The 15,712-nt window shown below is 40.4% G+C and overlaps 1 protein-coding gene across 20 annotated transcripts in view; it reads right to left on the bottom strand.

Annotated features, from left to right (window-relative positions):
• Positions 1 to 15,712, bottom strand: part of RNF144B (ring finger protein 144B) — an 850,456-nt gene that overhangs the window by 691,654 nt on the left and 143,090 nt on the right. For all 20 annotated transcript variants that reach the window (XR_013830101.1, XR_013830102.1, XR_013830103.1 and 17 more), the window contains 2 exons: positions 15,042 to 15,102; positions 1,660 to 1,864 (listed from right to left, as the gene is read on the bottom strand). Coding sequence is in view for 3 of the 20 variants with exons in the window: in XM_079933556.1 (XP_079789682.1) it covers positions 1,660 to 1,864; positions 15,042 to 15,102 (266 nt within the window). In the remaining 17 variants the exon portion in view is untranslated. The remainder of the gene's footprint in view (positions 1 to 1,659; positions 1,865 to 15,041; positions 15,103 to 15,712) is intronic.

The raw sequence follows: 15,712 nt of genomic DNA, 5'->3' as shown, positions 1-15,712 counted from the left end.
ACAGTAGGAGAGATGCCGATTATTTGTTGTTCAGTTAACTCAAAACAAAGAACCTTAATTTATTTATCTTTGGCTTTGAGTGAATTACATAATTGTATTTTCCTCAGCTGATTGAATTCATTGTTTTGCCAAATTAGTCTTTCATTCTCTGAGCACACCCTGTCTGAATAAAAAGTACAAGAAGTCTGCCACACAAGTGGAAAAAACAGCTCAGGATCCAACGGGGGGGGGGGGGGGGTTAGAGATCATCTGTCTAATGATCTGTGCAAATAAACAAACGGAGGGGATTGGAGGGAGTCAATCATCAATTCTTTCAAATAAATGCCCAATATCATTGAAAAGACCTGCTCCAAATAGATGAATAGGCCAGCAAGGCTCACAGGCTCAAGGGGCGTAGAAAATAAGTAGAACAAGCTGAGGTGGAGGGAGGCCTGGGTGAGCCAGAGCACTGAGTTGCATTTTAGCTACCGTTCATCAAAACCACCACCCAGCACGTGGAAACATCAGTTTCACAAAGTGTGCTCAAACCTAGGACTGGATTTGGTGCTCATAATAACCCTACACAGCAGGGGGACAGCCACCGTTTTCATTCCTCCCCTTTGTTTTTTCAAATAGAGAAATGACTCATAGAGGCTGAATGACTTGCATGAAGTCACAGATACCAAGTGACAATGTCAGAACTCAATCCATCTCTCCTCTAGGATCTTTACATCGTCCTGTGATTCCCCGGGGACCTTGCTGCGTGGCAGTGACAATGTAGCAGGTACTGGCTAAGCAGGCACATGCCTGCCACGTGTGTTAGCTCTTTTTCTCCTCTTGATGTGTTTGGTCTGCAGTTCAAGCACAGCATCACAGCCAGGTAGCATTTCTGTTCCTGGAGAATGGCTCTCCACACTCCAAGGGTGCTGGGTGATTAAGCCAGCTGGACGGTAACAATGGTATTTCTGACCTTGCTGATGCAAAAGAGCTATAGCCTCAAGCAAAGCAAGGGATCAAACACAAAGGTCTCTCACTCGAGGCCCTGCTGCTGCCATAAAAACCCTCCGTCCTAGAAGGTACAGAGTGCATTGCTTCTCATCATAACACAATCTCAACCTCAGCACTGTTATTATTCAGAGCACAACGTACTGAAAGATAAGCTCTCTTTCTCTAGTACACGCGAGTTTTAGCAGCGTACTACACTGAATGGCTGTTGCTTCTACTGCTGTGTTCCTTTTGATATGATCGGCACACCTCACAAGCTGGCAAGTGAGTCAGGGAAGAGAATCATTTCTGCACCTCTTCGCAAGCAGGAAGAATGAGGTGTATCAATTGTAGGCGGTCACGGTCCCTAAGCAAACGGCTGTGGACAAAAGTCATGACTTCCTACGGAGAACCAAGGGACCACATGCCTCCTACCTAAAAAGAAATCAAAACTCATATAGACTCTAATGTCAGCCGTATCTGGAAGATTCTCTGGGGGTAAATAACTAAAATCCCTTTAGACATGCTTATTTGGTTATTCTTTGTTAATAACTTACCAATCCTGAGACACTTCTCAGGAAACCTCTGCAGGGAAATAACTTACCTTGAAATTTCATCACAATATAACTCCTTCTCCAAGCAACATATTTCTAAGAACACTAGTGAATAATTCCAAGACGAAGTTTCCTTTCTTACCCGTGCTCTGTTGGCAGGACGCTAGGCTGACTGTCTCTGCAGGAGACCTCTGCGTGCCAAGCATCCTTGCAGCACGAGCAGAACTTCAGGTGGCAAGAAGGGCACTCCACGAGCACGGGCTGTCCTGGCTCACTTGATGCGACGGGGCATACTGTCTGACAGTCTGCGACAGGACACCACGTTCTGTAGGGGTCCAGGTGAACTTCTAAAGCGTAAAGAAAGAAAATGTGGTGGTCTATCTATCTTTCATTCAAGCTTGAGGCTTTGCTTTCTCTCCTACATTTATTCTTTTATAGGTCGACACTTACGGAAGCTTAGTACAACCAATGGCGATGATTTCTACTACTGGTCTTCACAGTGGATCCAGACCTACAAGGTCACCCAGCCCTGCCACACTTCCCAAAGTACGTACTCAATGGAATAGGCCACCATTGCCCTTATGAACAGATAAGGAAGCTTCTTACTAACCAAAATGCACAACTCTTGGAATATTTCTCACCTTTCAGCATTCGAAACAGGCAAAAAGCCTAAGTCCCTTCTACAATTATTCTGGATACCATCTTGGAGAAAAATTGGACATGAAGAACCAACCAAAACAAAAGAAAAAAAGTCCACAAAAGATTTTGTCCTTTCAGGCACTGATAAGCAGGTAGTGAGGTTTCTTCTGTTGTTTAGAGAGAAATTAAAGAAGAAGAATCAAATAGTTTTAGGACCAAACAGTGTCTGGTGTGGCTCAGTCAAGAAGTCGGATTAGCCGTCAATCTGGATATTCTGCTGCCCTGCCAATGTGCTAGTGAGGGATGATTTGTAAAAGGCCCACATGCTCTAAAAACAAAAGGTAGGGACCTTCACAGGCCATAAAATGATCAGACACCACACTGGCTAGATCCACATGGCATGCAGAAAAGAAGATACGGTTTGGGAGATGTGCTACTGTCTTTCTATGCGAGTGTTTACAAATCTTGTTCAGTTTTCCATTTTCTAGTCAATAACAGACTCCATATTCTTGTCATATAACATAACCTTTAGTGGAAAATACCATGTGGAAAATGATGTTATCTAAGGGGTAGAGTAGCCCTTTTTTTCCCTGAACCAACGTATTTTGCAAATTTTAAACTGATGAGATTCTAGTTTCAAATCTCTTAAGGCTTGCGATTCTTGGAAATTTCCATGCAAAAAGCAAAAAAAAACCCCCAAAGAATGGTGCAAAAACAAAATGAAGGTATTAAGTATGAGCTTAATTTTAAAGGTAATAATTTTACAAATTCAGTACCGGGGGGGGGGGGGGGGCGGGAAAGTCTGAAATCTTCCAGGAAACACTGTCTCCAATAATGTGGCATCTAGAAAATGCAACAATTGGACCTATGCTTATTATAGGTTTTCATTCAAAAAGAGCATCCTTCAACCTATTTTCTTATCTAATAATTCTGGAGGGCAGGATTAGAGAATGATGGGCCAAATATAATCAGAAAAGGGAAGCTTATGATTCACAGGTCCTCAGACTCCGAGAGATGAACCCCTCTAAGATACCCAAAATTTTGGGACAGGATGATTAAAATGTTAAGGAGACACTGACACACATATGCTTCAAGACCCTGACCTTTGATTTTCACACCATTTATGTTTTCTCCCAAACTCTTTAAACTGCTTTGCAAATACTAAGCCCAAAGAAATGAAGTCTGGCATGTAACTTAGCACTAAGGATTCCCACCTTAAATATCTACTTACCATTCTAAATCACAGGTCTTCTAAAAGTTTGATGATAATGGAGGGAAAGGAAAGGAAAGTTAAGAGATATTATAAAATTTATAGCATCCCTACTGATCACCTTAAAAAGATTCAAGTATGCAACCTGTCTTCATAGCTCTAATCAATTAAAATTATTTGGTGGATGTTCTGACTTGTTTCTACTTGTTTCAGGTATCTGGGTGGCACAATAGAAACAGAAACAATAAATAGGGGAGCAATGAAAGATTCCGATGAACTCCTATTAACAAAAGGGCCTTAGTATGCAGTGCAGCTATGACACACAGTCCAATGCAAATGCTAGGGAGACACAGAAAACAGAGATCGTCTGTAGTTTTCTCCACTATGACAGTACATAAGTGACAATGAAAAGGAGTGTGGAAGGAGAGGCAGAAGCGAGACATTACAGGCTTCTACTCATTTCTTTCATTAGAAGTCCTGTTCTGTAGGAATAACCTATAGAGCTTAACAAACACCAAAAGTGGAGTTACTAGGAGGTGGATGTGACTCAATTCAGAAATGAAATTGGCTACTCCAGCCAATTCTAGTGTTATCTACTCAATATCTATCCTTACCCCTGTCAACCCTCTTTGCTGAGAACTTTTATCTATCTCTATAGAGGTGGAATATTCCAGAGACTTGCTTTCTCCGCCTTCCCTGCAGCTAAGGCTAAGGGTATGCGACAAGAGTCCTGCCAACAGGAGGTCCACCAAGGGGCTGCTGGGACAAGATCTCTTCCCTGATACAGGGGGAAGAATCGTCCTTTGGTCTTTCTGCCTTTGAACACAGCCGTTCAAAGCTGACTGAAAGGCATATGAAAAACAAACTAAAAATAATTTTGGAACTAAGCTGTCCCCTGGAAAATCATTTACTTTTTATAACATTGAAATATATTCAAATTTCCCCTTTGTTTCACCTTCTTTTCCAAATATACAGTTCTCATTCTGTGCTTTTCCTTCCCCCTAAAAACCCCCTCTCTTCTCTACCAAGTCGTAGCCTATCCATTCCTAAAGGACCTACTTTCACGTGCTTGTCTTAATTTTTGGAGTCACAGAACATGCGTCTTGTTCACTGCTGTTCTCTATTCATTTCGTAGAGATGGTCTTTCTCTCTTCAGACTGTAGGCAAGAGCTATTTCTTACTCTATTTGTGTGCTCCAATATACCTGACACAGTGATGGGATGTTACCTATTGATATAAAGTAGTAATTCCTGGGGTTTTCAAAAGCATAGACAGACTGCTCTGCAAATAACTGATTTATAATACATACAGTAATAATACCATCTTGAACTGCCTTGCACCAAAATTCCCTTCTGGGACTCTCATCAATAGATGTGCACACTAAAATCATCCAATATCAGTCCTGGTGTTGAAAGTATGTGATGATCTATATTAGACCATAGATCTCCACCCACCTCAATCAGGGCTCTCTACATCTGAAAAGATGTCAACTTGGCAAAACATGGACTTTTACATATAGCACTTTCAAAACTAAACCTCTTTTATGAAGTGTCACTTATGAGGGCAATGATGAAAAATGTTTCTAACATTAAAATGAATAAGTATTCCTTCTAGAATCCTACTTTCTCTCTATGCCTAACATTCATTCACTTCCTATCTCATCTTAATCCTTGGGTGAGCGATCCACATTCTCTGATTCCCATTCCTATCCCCTCATACCCTCCTTAAGTCTTTAAAACAAAGTTTTTACTCCCAACACATTAAATAAACTGCTCTCTGAAAGGTACAACTGACATCCCTCTAGTCACATCCAACAAATGTTTCTCAATCCATCTTTTATCTGATACTCTTCTTGTAATTCTATCTAAGGCACTGGCCTCTCTGTTTTCTTCCCACAATCTTCCTTTCCCCTTTATCATTAATACTGCTTCCTTTGCTCCAACGATGGATGGTATCTAAGACTTAGTCCTGGATTTTACTTATTTATAGAGCTCACGCCATGACTAAGCCTCAACTCTCATTTTAATTTGGACTATTCCAAATTTCTCCCTCAGGTCTTACTTCTTGTGATGATAAGACTGAAAATTAGACAAATGTCTATTATTCATTGTTCATTCAACAAATGATCAATTTCAGCTACTTACTGGACACCCTGTGTGTAGAGGCTCTTTGCTCCTGAGAAATCTCACAGTATGAGAAGGGAAAGAGATGTTTAAATACAATGTAAAAAGTAATAATAATAAGCTATGTAATAACTGACAAAACATCTCACAAGATAACAAAAATAAAACTATTAACAAATATCTGTGAACAGATCTTAGGGGATGGAAGTAAGAAAGTTTTTAAAATACAGAAACATTCTTATACACAGAACGTTTTTTATGCTTTTTTGTCCAAGTATCCACAATTAAAGTTTCCCTTTTTAATCAGCTCTAAAATCAGAAGGTAAAACTAGTCCCTCCTAATCACAGTACGAAGCAGGTGACACAGGCTGAGATGAAACACAACGAGATTAAGTTAGAAAGAGCTAAAGCATCACATAAACACAGATTAAAAAAAAAAAAAAAAAGAAATCCCTGGAATAGCAATTCTGTAGGCAGCCAGAGTTTACAAGGTGTAAAAGTGAAAGAAGAGTCTCCTTCCAGATATTAGAATAAAGATTCTGCACTTAGAGGAAACACTGAGCAAGGATACTGGCAGTCACCTCCAGAAGTGGGTTCTTGCCAGTTCACAAGAACCCACTGCATCTCTTTCCAACTCCATGTTCAGCGACATCACATTGGCTGCTGGAAATCAGCCACAGTGGAAGTATTTACACCACAGAAATTGGTAAGCACTATAAATCAAAGCCTTCCCCACCCCCCTAAAATCTGTTTACAATACATCATTGAAAGCAAGCCAAACTGAGAGTGAACACATAAATATATAAAACCAACTCCAGCACAGACAAGTATGGAGCACCGTGTGGGAACGTGAAGGACAGAACTCACACAGCACAAAAAGAAGTCAAAACTGTAAGAGAAGGGATGGTTCTTTCAAACAGATTTGCTGATCAACTCTTCCCACTTCCTGAACATCCTATATACAGACAGGTATTTATCCCGGAAGTCACATTCACAAATGTGTACATCTTCTTCTAAAGAGTACTTAGTATTTGGTTATATATTCTAGTTTACTATTCATTAACTGCTTTTTGCATATCTGTCTGGGTTCTTCAACTCCAGGGAGAGCTACCCTAGAGGACAGGCTTAGGTTCCACTTAGAAACACAGCACATCACAAGGAGGTGTTTCTGGGTCTCCCTAGCAGGCTTCCAAGCCCCCCTCACTAGGCCAATCAGTACCATCAGATGGGATGCATTCACTATATTCCCCTCCATCCCAGCGGATCAAAAAATTTCCTTTTATAAATGTAGGGGGCTCGGGGAGAAAAGGAAGACCAGATATCTACTAATTTAAACCAATGACTTCTCTCAAACGGGGCCCCCTTCTCCCATCAGCCTCCCTTTTAAATAATTTCAATAAAAAGAAAGTCCTGCTAGTTAGAATCACATAATTAAAGCCTGGAGAAACGTCTATCCATACAGGAGGTACCCACAGTAGCAATACAATATCTTTTGTTTATGGAACGTTTGTTTTGGGGCACAGATTTTTTTTTTTTTACACAGGTACTTGAGCATGTCCTACAACTTTTAAATACTGCTCTGCTTATGTAAAAGATACTTGCCGAAAAAGGTGTGTCATTATTGCCTTCTTGATAAACCATTAAAGGCAGAGTAAATGACTACCCTGGTGGGTAGGAGGGTTGGGGATGGGGTGGGGGCAATCTAGCCAAATTCATTAAAGTCCTCTCAGTTTATATTTCTATGTTAAAGTAAGGAGTAAACTAAGTTAGCAAGGAGTTAGGGAATGAGTATTCAAAGGAGTAGTGACTCAATTTCTCTTACTGGATGTACAGACGGGACCGCAGAGATTTCTCCCTTATAGTCAAACAGCCACACGCTGCAGAAATTCATGATGGACATTTCTGAATGAGAAGAAAAGGTACATTGGTGTTTCTGGGCCTGAAGACACGAAGAATACTTAATGTGTTTTTCTCTCTGCCTTCTCTATTTTTGATTCATGACAGAGATGGCTCAGCTCAAATGCACACTTTCTACTCTTTCAACTGAGTGACTACAGTATTAATTTGGTTAGAATTGGGAAAGATAAGCCTTTGGGACTGTTAACATTTGTAAGAACCGGATGATACTGAGCAAACATCACTTCTGTTTCTGAGGGTTTTTTATAGCTGTGCAATTTTAAAAATCACATTTAAGAGAACCGTGAATACGTAGCCAACCTACACATGGTTTTTGGTCTGACAGATTTCCAACTTTTATCCAAATAATGCAAAAGAAGGGATTTACACATGTAATAAGGCAGTGCAGTCTTACACGGAGCTAAGTAAGCAGAGGGGAGCAACACAGGAAATAATCTGGGGATAGTCGTCAAGGGTCTGGTCGCAGATGATGATGATAAGGCCTAAATGTGGTGAGAAGCCACTGGAGGAGAAGGCCATTTGATCAGGGGAGTGCTGTGATATGACTTCCACTTTTAGAAGATTATTCTGGCTACTGTAGGAACAATAGGTGGTAGCAGAACGAAGTGGCAGCACAGAGATCTAGTAAGAGGCTATTGCAGTTATCTAACCCAAGATGATACGTCTAATCCAAGATGATATACGTTAGAAGTGGAAGTACTAAAAATGTGGAGCATAGTTTGAAGGTGAAACTGTCAAGATTTCCTGGTAGAGATGCAGTTGGATGTAGTCACCCAGTTGACAGCTACTGACCTAGACACGTACCTGGAACATAGTATTCATTGAGTAAATGAGTGAAGCAACGTAAGAAATAGTATCTGTAGGGCTTCCCTGGTGGCGCAGTGGTTGAGAGTCCGCCTGCCGATGCAGCGGACGCGGGTTCGTGTCCCGGTCCGGGAAGGTCCCACATGCCGCGGAGCGGCTGGGCCCGTGAGCCATGGCCGCTGAGCCTGCGGGTCCGGAGCCTGTGCTCCGCAGCGGGAGAGGCCACAACAGTGAGAGGCCCGCGTACCGCAAAACAAAACAAAACAAAACAAAACAAAAGTATCTGTAGATCAATTCCCTATGGTAATAAAAGATAATGAAAGCATCTATGGCAAGGTTCTATATTGTTCAGCCCTGCGCCTAGATATTTTCAGAGAACAGACACAACTCTTCAGAGAGATATTTGTATAGGGCACCTTGGAGTCTCTTGGAGAAGAGCTTCCCACAACAGAACAGGGATCTAGACATACAATTCTGGCCAGGTTACACTGAAAAGGGATCTGAATACAATATGGCACCTGTCCTTCACATTATCCTTCAGCCTGGCTCCCAGAAAAGCAGCTACAAGTAAAAGTCAAAAGAAGCTAAAAGAGTTGTCTTGCTTTTTTTTAATTATTAACAGTCCAATGTGCCATTAAGAGCTCCATTTTGCTTCATATACCTCAGGTAACAGAGTATACCACAAGCGGGGCCTGTGGGACTCGAGGGACATTGTTCCAGCTAATGATTAAGAACTCTCCAGACAATAGGGGCTTCTTAGACAATGGGTGAATTTCCAGGATGTCCGGCCCCCTTCCGAGAAGGAGGGAGATAACAAAATGTAAAAAAGGTGTCTGTCAAAGACCAATCAGGCAGCTGGGGAGAAGGAGGGAAATAACAAAATGTAAAAAAGGTGTCTGTCAAAGACCAATCAGGCAGCTGGGGACAAGTTCCCTCTCTGGTCCGAGCCTAAGCCGGGACCAATCAGCAGGAGAACACAACCAAATCTATAATTTACATACGGGGAAGTGGGAACCTATAAAACTGACATATTCGCGCCCAAAAGGGTTCCTTCTTCGACCTCCTGCGTGAGGACCAAGGAACCCCGGTGCACCGGCCTTCAATAAACCTCTTGCGTTTTGCATCGACTTCCGACTCTTGTTGTTTCCTGGGCGAGTCGAAACTCCTAGGAGACCGCGCAGGTCTAGCAGGCCTAGACGCCAGAGTGGTAGAAACGGTGGAAAAAGCTGAAGAGCCAGCAGACGTTGGCAGCCCCGGCAGCTAACAGGACTTCCCAGAAGCCAAGCCGAAAAGGCACGTATTAATGGATACCAGGTGGTAGCCAAATCGCTATCCCACGAACAAGAGCTGTCTTCTCCTCCACACCAATCATCTGAGAGGAGTGTGAAGGGAAGGAGAGCCCCCGGGGTTGAACGGAGGACTTTCTAAAACACTTTTTATTACTATTACTGTGAATTCAATTCTACCTCCTGGCTTTGGGCTCAGGAAACACAGTTATTATGTAGATAAACAAAATGCACATTATTCAAAACATTTAAGGTTCAGTTTCTTCCTCCTCCCAATTTCTATTCCAAAGATGGAAAAAAAAAAGAACTGATGCATATTCAAATAATTTCTTCTGTATCAGCAGTGATGAAAACTTTCTGCAGCTTTGAGATGGGGCAAAGCTCAGAAACCTAGAAAAAGAGAACCGTACCCTCAACACTTTAATATGGACATGACTGAAAAGTGATTAATTGTAACATACTTACATCAGAGACAGACGAAGTCACAGACTTGAACCGGAATTTACTTATGAAAATTAGAATTGATTACTGAAGTAAAGCCCCACTATTTGATCTTCAGATTCTGCTTCTTCATGTAAATTACATAAGGCAGGAAACGCTATTTAAAACTATTTTCTACTTCTATACTCTGACAATTATTAGGACATAGACACATTCCAAGAAAATAAAACTGTCATGAAACCTACAGACCACGTCTGACCCCAATAACTGTTTTCAGCTTTCAAAAACTAAACTCCAGACCCTTGGTTTTCCCACCTGGAACTAGATATGTGAAGCTTACTTTTTATTCGGCTAGATATTTTCTCAGCTAACACAAGTTGTTTTTCTGCCATCTTCTACCATTGTGAGGCTGTACCAAAAAAGACATCGGAGGCACGTCTATTATTGTGGGAAATGCCATGCACTCAAGCTAATTTAATTATCAGCTGAGCTAAATCAAACTGTTTTAACTTTTACAACCCACTGCATTTTTAATTATGCCAAAATTAATTTGCTTTCTACTATCTCAAAGAACAAAGGTCTTCTGCAGATAGTTAAAATGCAATTAAACCAAACTGATTGGAATTAACATCTGCTACAGTAAATACCCAAACAGAGGTGGCCATCAGCAGAGGAGTTGCTCTCAAGATAGTTGATGAGAACCACAGCATTTCAAACTTGGAAACAACTTTTGAGGTTATCTAGTCTAACACTGTTATGTTGAGACCAACAGAAGTTAGGAGTCTGCATAACACATGGTTAGTGAGTATGTGACGGGATCAGGCCTTTTTACTCCTAGAATACCATTATTTATGTAAAAACACAATCATGTTATTAAATAGATTTCAATCCCCCCATCACCATGGAAATCGTTTCTCTTTGAAGCAGCAACTCTGAATGCTCCCTCTCAGCAAGTCACAATCTCCTTGGAGGTGTTCAGAGAAGGCGGATTGATGCTTTGAGTAAGAATACACTGTATGAAGGAAACTGATATGATAGGTGGGGTAAGGAATTTGCCTTGATTATCAAATTTCTATACAACTCTCTAGAATCTAGGACAATAAGGAAGGAAACACACTGAAAAAGATCTGAATTAAGATGAAAAGAAAACAGAGTGATATTATTGTGCACTCACTCCAAGACATGATCTGGGTTCTGAAAGATTCTTTCTTAGTTTAGTTTAGAAAACTGGGAACAAGATTTGGGGGTGGTAGTGATGAATAACAAGAAGAATAACAATAATGGCATAATAATTCATTGAATGCACTCTGTGACATACACAATATTAACTCATTTATTCTCTACAGCAGCTCTGGGACCATCATTCCATTACTATCCCCATTTTATAGATGAGGAAATGGACTTGCAGAGAGGAAGAGGAAAACACTTATGAACACTGTGCCTCTTATTCAGGTCCCTTTAGAAACCTCACCCAACTTGCTAATAAATGTCTTTTCTTGCAGACACTTCAGTTTTTCAGAGGAGAGCTGTAACATCTAGACGGTGCTGTGTTAGGTTTAAAACTGATCAACAAAATGAATGGGATGGTAAAGTTGAAGAAGTGTGAAGCCAAGGAGAAAGTGTTACCACCTGAAAGCACAGAATAGCTTGGGAAGGAAACCCTAGACTTAGTCATACATTTACCACAAAACACCAGAAAATCAGGCTTAAAAAGAAAACACACACACACAGATGATAAGAATGAGCTTGTGATCAGAAACTATGAAAAGGAAGGTGACTAATGAGAGATGGGCGGTGTTAAAAAATAAAACTGAACTCATGATAAAGTCATTTAGTATCACCCAGTCTTAAAAAGTAAAAACACTAAAAGAAACCAAATAGCTACACAGGAGCTCTGGTGAGATAAGACCTTAATAATTAGATAGAAATGATGGAGTGGGAGCATCTCACCAAGGGCAAATGCAAGAGCAAGATGAAATTTGAAGAGCCGTCTCATAAATGTTAAGGCTCAAAATGAAAGGAGGCTTTTGTAGGGACTTCCCTGGTGGCGCAGTGGTTAAGAATCTGCCTGCCAATGCAGGGGACATGGGTTCGATCCCTGGTCCAGGAAGATCCCACATGCCACAGAGCAACTAAGTCCGTGCACCACAACTACTGAGCCTGCGCTCTAGAGCCCATGAACCACAACTACTGAGCCCATGTGCCACAACTACTGAGCCCACGCACCTAGAGCTCGTGCTCCACAACAAGAGAAGCCACTGCAGTGAGAAGCCCACGCACCAGAACCAAGAGTAGCCCCCCTTGCCCACACACAGCAGCGAAGACCCAACGCAGCCAAAAATTAATTATTTTTTTTTTAAAAAAAGAAAGGAGGCTTTTTGTGAAAAATGCTGAGAACAAAAGAGCTTTCAAAGAAAAATGGAACCATAGCTTGAAGCCACATCTGGAATTGCACCTGGCACACACAGATACTCAGTACATAAATAAGTATATATTGAATACATGAATGAATACAGTAGGATTAACGGATGATAACAGGGAAATAAAGCCCTATTGTATTCACTTTTTTTATGAAGGAGAACAATAATGGCATTTAAACCATTTGTAAGAGTCTCTAGCCACTTGGTAACTATACAAATATCCAAGAACAGACACATTCACTCACCAAGGAACTGAAGCAACTTGCAGTTACAGTAAGTAAAAAGGATCACGAAAATTAGAAAAAAACTCTTAAGGACTAGAGATGCATAATCTTAACCCAACTTTCCAAAAAACTAATTTGAAAAAGTAGGTTCTGGAAACAAGAGACAAACAAAATTCTAGCCTTAATAATCAGACATGTGCTTTGAGAACCAGAAGAGAGTAAAGCAATAATCGCTAACACATGCCAAACTCAGTATTCCCTTTTCTTTGTTAATACTGGAAGACAGACACAGAAAACCCACAAACACAGCAGTAGCCAACGGAAAAATCACAGATGGATGAAAAGTGGATTCACAGAATCCACAGCATCAATGCCAAGTTGACACTTCTCTGCTTTGTGTAAACAGAGTGGTGATTTGGGACCATTTCTGTTCAAAAGATTTTCCCCACAAAGATGCAGATGAAAACAAAGACACAGAAGACAAGCTAATCATATATGTAACATAATGTAGAAGAAAACTAAAACACTGGATGACAAACTAAAAACTAAAAAAGAACTTGGTAGGCAATAAGAATTGGACAAAACTAATGATAATTTTTCTTACTAAGATACAGAGCTGCCACTAATCTGATTCTACATTTTTTTCAGAGTAAAAACAATCTCTCCAATTCTATCTGAGTCCAGCCAATGAGTTTTAGTTTCCACCAGTTAGTCATTTAACCCATTCATAATAGTAGCATTTAATACATCTCAAGATCCCCTCTTAAAGTGTTCCACATAAAATATGTTCATGACATAGACCTAAAGTCACCTAGCTGGCAAGTGTTGAGTTAGAGGTGAATACGAAGTCTATTATGTAAAACAGAGGTATACAATTTAGATAAAGATTATTCCTATCAAGTAAACTGCATTTACTTAATTCTTACTTGAATTAAGAATTATTCTTACTTGGAATGTTATTAAACTTATTCTTACTTGGAATGTCTATTTTCTAATAATAATTATTTATAATGGATGCTGAGGAAGAATTACATGAGTACAAATTGCCTTCCAAAATCACCTACCAGCCACATCCATCCATGGGGTTAATGCCTAGGTTCCAGCAGTAATTTATTTTTTTAATGGAGGATATTGGGATAAAGTGGGAAAATGGCAGGGCAGATGTCTGATACCATTCATCAGCATCTGATGTTATAATGCTCAACCTAATCAGCCCACGTGGATGGATTAGGGAGGGTCAATATAAACTACCCCATCATTAAGTCCTCTAGTTAGCTCAGAATCTACATAGGACAGTGTAGATGGCATATCAGGCTATGTCTTCATCCATTAAACCTAAAATTCATTTGACTCTTCTGGTTCTGATTCTATGTTCCACAACATCCTTTTTGCATCTTCCTATAGGGCAAAAATGTAATTCAAGTAATGCAGTCCAAGAATTTTTAAATAAACTCCATATATCAGTCTTATAAATTTAGTTAAATGATATACCCATGAGAGATGAATCTGCTTTTGGCTTGCTGAAAAAAAATAAGCCTGTGAGACTGAACCAAACTTTGGTCAAAGGTAGTGAATGCCATCCTGCGATTCTCCTGCGAATATTCCTATTCTTACCCCCTTTATGCTCCGCATGCTCTTTTTTATTTTTTCATGTAAGAATTATCTGTCAGGGTAATTGCAAAAATTAAATGAGATAAATTGTTTACCAAATTTACTGGCACATTAAAAAAAAATGTTCATTTCTTCCCCTACCCTCTTACCTCTAGACTTTATTAATCCAGATTAAAAAGGTAGCAATCAGAAAACTGTACATTCATGCTAGATTAGAGTTGATTTTATGTACTCAACGAGGCCTATGAGTTCCAGAGGAAACAATTTTCTTCTACTTCTCAGATATGGAAAAGTACACCAAAAAATAATTCCTACAGATAAAAAGGCAGTACAAATAGAAAAGCTATATAAATTACCCCAAGTCTAAAGTCAGAAAGAAAATTAGTCCAATACATTGGAAATAGCATTAGAATGATTACTCAGCCGTCACTCTGACTGAACAAGAACAAACGGTGACTATTACAATGAGCAGTGAAAATGTTTGGATGGATGAATGTTTTGAAGTGATCTTCACGAGCAGGGAAGTTGGTAAAACCCATTTTGAGGGTCACTTTCTTTGTCGTACTGTTATTGTGAAACTACCCAACTTTTGCAGAACTTCTCTCACGTGAGCCCAATTAAAAATACAAAACAACCAACATAAGGAAAGTTCTGTTTCCTGCCAGTCTGCATTTTTTTTTCCTGGCTGTGGCTGAGAAAGTTGAAATTTTATGTTGCAATTACCGTTTGTCTTTTTCTGAGTACCCTGGTGGCTTTTCTGACAGCTCACAGCTGCCTTAATCTTCCACACAGGTTAGGGTTAAGATGGTCACATTCACCATCAGGATAAAAAGAAGAGTGTTTACATACCTCGTTCAGATTTTAACCGCTGATAAAGCTGAAACTGATCCACAGATACCAAACAGGCAATCTGAAAGCAGAGACATTTAAAAGGTGAGATTTCAGTCATCACAGAGCCCTGAGTTACCAGTCTTTTTATGATCCCTTTTTCTTGTTTGGCTTACTGTATCCTCTCTATACCAGCTGTCCACAAACTTCTTTTTCCTTATACTGTTCATGCAGTAACAGAAGCAGCAATTCCCAAATCATCCCCGGTCCTCTGCCATGGCTAGGATTCGCTGCTCAAGGCATCAGTTACAGAACTCAGGGATCACCTCCTGTTCTTTTATCAGCATCTAACAAGACCAGACAACCAAATTTTTGGACTTCCCAAATTATCTGGGCACGTATACAAATGATGCTCCTCTTCTCTTTTAAGACATTTTTATTTTTATTATTTATTTATTTTTTTGCACTACGCGGGCCTCTCACTGTTGTGGCCTCTCCCGTTGCAGAGCACAGGCTCCAGACACACAGGCTCAGCGGCCATGGCTCATGGGCCCAGCCGCTCCGCAGCATGTGGGATCTTCCCGGACCGGGGCATGAACCTGTGTCCCCTGCATCGGCAGGCGGACTCTCAACCACTGCGCCACCAGGGAAGCCCTTAAGACATTTTTAAAAGATTATAGTTCTACTGGGCA

Source organism: Stenella coeruleoalba, assembly GCF_951394435.1.
Source record: "Stenella coeruleoalba genome assembly, chromosome: 10".
Lineage (NCBI taxonomy): Eukaryota > Metazoa > Chordata > Mammalia > Artiodactyla > Delphinidae > Stenella > Stenella coeruleoalba.
Note: the sequence above shows the minus strand (reverse complement) of the source record. Positions and strands in the feature narration are given on the sequence as shown.